The sequence below is a fragment of the Centropristis striata genome, chromosome 5 (genome assembly GCF_030273125.1).
Source record: "Centropristis striata isolate RG_2023a ecotype Rhode Island chromosome 5, C.striata_1.0, whole genome shotgun sequence".
Taxonomy (NCBI): Eukaryota; Metazoa; Chordata; class Actinopteri; order Perciformes; family Serranidae; genus Centropristis; species Centropristis striata.
In genome coordinates this window covers 33,730,699-33,736,698 of record NC_081521.1, presented here as the reverse complement: position 1 = coordinate 33,736,698, position 6,000 = coordinate 33,730,699, and the positions used below count along the sequence as shown (strand labels likewise).

The window sequence follows — 6,000 nt, the reverse complement described above, 5'->3', positions numbered from 1 at the left end:
AAACAGGAAACGGGAGTCTGTCTGCGGTGGAGCGCTGGAGAAGGGGCAATAAAGTTTTATGAGGGGCCTTAAACTTCAGAGCGCGTTTGTCAGTCAATGAAATTCTGTAGATTCCTCGCCAGGCTAAAAATAATAATAATAATAATAATAATACGCGATCAGTAGGATAAAACAGATTAAATATAAAAAATATATTGTCTTTATTTTAAGTAAAAATTCTAAACCGGTGTATTTATACCACAACAAATATTCAGCTGTTAGTTTTCGCTTCCAAAAGGAAAATAATGACAGAAACGTCCATACTGACCAAAGGAAAATTCCTTACATTTAATGATGAGACTTTATTGGTTACAATCGACAATTAAGCCACCTATCAGTTATTGTAGGCCTAGTGTAAACCAGCAGCCTTACAGAGGAGAAATGGCTTCATTGCACATCACAATATCATCACATACAGTCGCTGAATTATACATCATGATTTAGATTCAGAGAAATGACAGACAACAGGAATGATGCCACTCACAGAGATATTAGCTCACTGAACACATCACACATTCAACCACTGCAATAGATCAGTTTAAAAGAAAAGGAAGGAGGTGGGGGTTAGTTTTCACTTCTGACTGTTGTTTACAGGAGGAGAAATATGTTTGGCTGCATTTTGCTTCGCTGACCTTAAAGTTTGGATGATGATATAGAGTTAGAAATGATGCAGACCAGCATCCACTCCACTCCTCTTATACTAATTAAAACATAGCTTATTAGTAGCATTGTGCAGCCTTTCAGTGCACTGCAGAGCAAAAAACCTTGCAGCGTGAAGGACCCGGCTCCCCTCAACCTCTTGTCCCCTTCGTGCAGCAAAGTGAGGTTATCATCGCATGGGCAGCAAATTAATTTAGAAATGTAAACCGATTGATCAAAGTGACTGATATTCAATACATTAGGTCCCAAACTGCAGCAAGTGACACATAATTGGTGATGAAGCACACAGAGCGGTGTCATGATGTCATTGCTCCTAGCAGTTCATCCGGAGGTCAGGCGGCACTCCAGCACTGTGCACTGAGGGGCTGAAAACGTGCTGCATGCACAGCCCGCTCTCTCTCTCTCTGCTGCATTCTTTTTTATTCCTTCACTTTGATCTTTGAGTCCTTCTTCCACTTCATTCTTCTGTTCTGGAACCAGATTTTGATCTGCCTCTCGTTTAGACACAGGGTGTGGGCGATCTCTACGCGCCTGCGGCGGCTCAGGTAGCGGTTGAAGTGAAACTCTTTCTCCAGCTCCAGAGTCTGGTAGCGGGTGTAACTGGTCCTGGACCGCTTACCCTCCGATTCTGAAGTGGTATTAAAATCAGTTAGCTTTCAGCAGCATAATAGTGGTAAATAAATATATTACTAGGGTAATGGTATTATTAAACAAGGATTAGAAATAAGCATTGCAAGCACAAATCTATTAATTTACGTCCCCCTCCATCCCCATTTAAAAGATTAAATATCTTTGTATAACCTAATTTAACCCGATATTACTTACTGTGGATTTGTGTAATAAAAATTTATGTCAGGATGATAAGGATGGCTAACTAGATCCAATAAATACACTCTGTTTAAAGGAAGGAGGACCCTCTTCATTCTTCCGCATTAAAACATAAAATACACAAGACTATTAGACTTAGAAATCTGATCTTAATGCCATATGTAAAATCACTAATAATGTGTTGGCCTGCTTGTAAACACTGGCCTCGCCCTTGTACCGCTGCACAGGAGTAGGAGACCGTGGGAGGAAACACAGATGTGTAAAATCTAAAGAAGTGGGATTAGAAAATGGAATCTGATGTTTTCCAGATACCATTCCCTATTTATAGATTAGCTCATGCACAGGCGTGCTAAGTAAAGCAACAGGCCTGTGCTGCTGCTGGACTTGAATATTTTTAACGTCCCTGCTGTGTGCTCCTGCATGTCTGCATATGGAGGAAGACAAAAACTGGAGTGTTTTTGCAGCAAAATGTGCCCAGTGTCCATTTGCAGCCTAAACAGTCCAGCAGTGGTTTGCAGGCATAGAGAAAGAGCACGCCTATTCAAATGTTTTAGAGGTGAAAAGTTCATGATTGGGTCAGGGCATTGGTGTTTCCCAGAGTTCAATTTAAGGCTAAAGCTTCTCCCACACACACACTGACTTGATAATGTAAAACATTAACAAAGACTATAAAGGAAGCAATGCAAAAACTAATACTTAAAGCTGAATTTGTGAATATTATTTCATAGTTTTATATCAGTTTTGTTCTCTTATCCAATTATACGACCATAAATCACCCAACAGATCACCTCTTCACCGTAACAGAGCAGGTTTACGAGCAATGGATGCCTTTGTCATAAAATTTATGACCGCGAGTTTTTATTATTTCCTGCGTTTGGACTATAAAACTCAAGAGGGAAACTGGAACGGGCGAAAAGAAGTGTTGCAGCGTAAAGAGTGAATAAGGGCAAGCATCTTTAGCGCACTTTAGAAAATAGGCAAACTTTACCGTGGCTCATGTGCAGTTTTGTCATCCATGGATAAATCTGTGGCCGCTGCTCACTGTCCTGACGCTGGCTCACATTTGTGTGTCGTTTCACCGTTTGCGTGTTCTCCGCGTTTCTCTCGCTCTCTTGGCTCATGTTGCCGCCGGATTTTGCGCTCCTCTCCGGGTCTCTGTCTGCGCCTCGTCCCAGCAACGTGCTGCTGCCGTAGCTGAGCCCACTGCCGTCCACGGACGAGCTACTGGAGACCATGGTTATCTGTGGTCCTGACAGGAGAGGAGTATCCGTGTTGCCACGCAGGCTAGTTTTCATCTCCTCCCGTTCAACAGAGGTCGTGGGGACGGGACAAGTGAATATCCCGTTCACATTAACACCCTCATAGCGGTTGGACGTGCGCCCAGAAAGATCGAAACTAAACATAGTGTTAGGAGAAGTTGTCTCGCTTGTTTTCCTGAGATTGCAACTGTCAACATAAGAGCTCATTTTTTAACTAGCACCGATAGTTTCTTTTCAAACTACAGAGGGATGTATGTTTGCGGTTATTTCCTTGTTTTTGTTGATCATTGCTTTTCTTTGTAGCCGCTTTTGGAAAATTCAGAGCTGTCTGCCCTAAAAAAATAATCCACGATTTATAGGTGGAGTAGGCTTTGGTATCTTTTTTTTAATTCTTGATCCGACGTGCGCTGCCCAAATATGGGGTATTTGTATGGGATCACGTGCACATGTTGGCCAGTCATAAATTGGCTTTGATACTCAATGGGGATATTGATGAATAGGAGAAACGTGTCCGGTAAACTTTGAGCTGTTGGTTGTTGAGGACCAGGCAGGGATCTTTAGCGCAAAAAGGGCAGGACAGTAAGACAAGAGCGTCATCTGGTGTCTGGTATGGGGCAGGACGGTCAGGACCGGCCAGAGCTCCCTGCCCCAGACACACTGCGAGTCCACCAACACACCCATAGAATAATAAATATTGGTATTATTATTATTGTCACTACAACAATAAAAACAATAACACCAGTAATAATAATAATGATTTAAAGTGCTCATTTTGTAAAAATATATTCACGCACATGTAGTTGAAAATAGCGTAAAGTTGTGTTATAGCAGAGCTCCGGGAATGTTATAGAGTTTAACTGCACATTTTTTACAATGGCTCATTCCCATGCCCTTATGATGCAAACCAGAAAGTTGAATATTTCATATTTAAGAGGCCAACATTGGCTTAAAACCCACTTCATTAGCTTATTTGTTGCCCACTTTCCTTTATAAGTGCCTCCTCCAGACCATAAAGGTCAAGATGAGATTATAATTTAATAACATGCCTCCACGATAGCACTGGTGCGGATTTTAGGAATTCTTTCTTTATGCGGCCATCTGACTCAGAGAGTTCAAATGCTCCTCAAAAAACACAAGACGAGGGTGAAATTTTTACAAATATTTTATTCCATGATACACAATTATGACAAATCATGATTTTGTAACTCCCAAACAAAAGTGAAGAATTACTAGTGTACAAATCGATCTCACAAGGAAAGCCTATTGTGTCAAATGATGAAAAAAGAAGAAGGGGGCTAAGCGCAATTTTTATGTTATGCAGCGTCTATTAAAGCGGCTAAATGCACATAAGTCCTTACAGGATTTACATAGTATACTTTACTTTGATTATATACAGGCATTTCAGTTGTGTGTGTGGACTGGAGTCTATATCCGTGCAACTTTTCATGGTTATGCAGGACACATTTTTTCAGCGGATGATTCATCAAGTATTAGATTATACTGTGATCAAATAAAGTGACCGCCGGATCCTTTGCTTCCTTCCGTGGAATGTGCATGTACAACACTGAGTTAAGTCTGATCAACAACTGTATTTGTGAGGTGATCAAAGAGTTCACAGTGATGGATGGGGTGTAGGGGGATAAATACACACATTTTACTGGCATGAGAAATAACGTAGAAATGAATACTTCTTTTTATTTTTCACAATACAAGTGACATTGCAATATATAAAAAAAAACAAGCGCTCCAAAATGTCAAAGGGGGCCATAATGTGGCTGAAATAATGTGGATTTGTCAGGCTCAACACTCCTGTGGTCAACATGGGATATAAGTGGGAGAGCAGCGGGGTAGCCATCATGCAGTGAAGTCGCTCTCAAGTCCATATAGATTTTTTTAGGTAGTTATGTTGGGTCTTAATGGTCATCAGGTGCTTTTTATTCACCTATTCTTTTTTTTATTCTTTCTTCTTGTCCTCATCCTTCTCTCCTTCAATTGCGCCACTGCGTTCCTCCTCTGGAGAGGCTCCAGTCTGTTCACTTCCAGTCACCGTGGAGGTCAGGTTGCTCTCTTTCTTCCATTTCATGCGTCGGTTCTGAAACCAGATTTTGATCTGCCGCTCAGTTAAACAAAGCGCGTTTGCGATTTCGATGCGTCTGCGCCTGGTCAGGTAGCGGTTGAAATGAAACTCCTTCTCCAGCTCAAGTGTTTGGTAACGAGAGTATATTTGACGTCCTCTGCGTCTGTCTGTCCCGTAGCCCACTCCTGCTGAAATACAAAATAAAGTCACTAATTTAATCGGCTAGAAGTCACAATTCACATTAAGAAAAAAATCATGCTTCTGTCAGTGCTCTAATAATACTTTGAAGCAGTTGAGCATAAGTTTAATCTGATTGTCTGAATCATAATTGTAATCCAAATCCACGAAGAAAAATAAACTCATTTTAACTGAGAGACAAATCCTGTCTCAAAGGACATATTTGTTTATTATGTAAAATAATGAAAGCATCATAATGTATTCTCTCTGTCTCACGCTACTGATTATTGCTACTATATCTTTCTTAATATGAAAGCTGTTTGTTTGCACATGTAAAGGCCCATCTACAAGTCGAGGGGATACAGTAATGTTTTATGGGGCCATAAAAAGTAACTTACTCTCTTGGTAAGACATATCGTAAAACTGGCCCATTTCCTTAATTTATTTGTCGTAGTAAAACTCACCGCTGTGTGAGTTCATTCGCTGCATCCACGGGTAGATCGGGATGTTGCTTTTCTGATCCTGCGCTCCTGCTCTTCCTTGATCCAAACTGTACTCTTGAGCAATGTGGCTTTGTGTATTGAGTCCCATATTTGTTTGTCTGCAGCTGGGGAGCACGTCCTTGTCTTGAAGAAACACGTTTGATCCATATTCATACTGTGCCCTGCCAGAGCCAAAGACGACATTATCTTGAGGAGAGTAGAAAGGTGCATATATCCGATTCTGGGTCACAGCGGCACCGTACGACGAAAAATGTCTGACTGTGTCATAGGTGGTGGAGTTTAGGGGTACGTTAGGCAAAACATCTTGACCACCGGATAAATGGCAGGAGAGCGACGGGTTTGCGAAATAAGAATTCATACCTTGCCTGTAACCCTCTCTCCAACTCTCCCCACTTCTTTATCGGTCTCTTTTCAATCTCCTTCTCAGTAAATCTCCTTCCCGTCTGTGTCAACCAAC

General features: G+C 41.3%; 2 protein-coding genes across 2 annotated transcripts; both read right to left on the bottom strand.

Annotated features, from left to right (window-relative positions):
• Window positions 1–217: 217 nt before the first annotated feature.
• On the bottom strand, window positions 218–3,153 carry hoxc5a (homeobox C5a). Its single transcript, XM_059332643.1, has 2 exons — window positions 2,516–3,153; window positions 218–1,327 (listed from the first exon to the last, which is right to left on the bottom strand). The coding sequence occupies exons 1-2, from the start codon at window positions 2,991–2,993 to the stop codon at window positions 1,119–1,121; spliced, it is 687 nt and encodes a 228-aa protein (XP_059188626.1). The 5' UTR covers window positions 2,994–3,153; the 3' UTR covers window positions 218–1,118.
• Window positions 3,154–4,740: 1,587 nt separating this feature from the next.
• hoxc6a (homeobox C6a) lies at window positions 4,741–5,901 on the bottom strand. Its single transcript, XM_059332642.1, has 2 exons — window positions 5,505–5,901; window positions 4,741–5,051 (listed from the first exon to the last, which is right to left on the bottom strand). Exons 1-2 carry the CDS (start codon window positions 5,899–5,901, stop codon window positions 4,741–4,743), a joined length of 708 nt encoding a protein of 235 aa, XP_059188625.1.
• Between the last annotated feature and the right edge of the window lie 99 nt (window positions 5,902–6,000).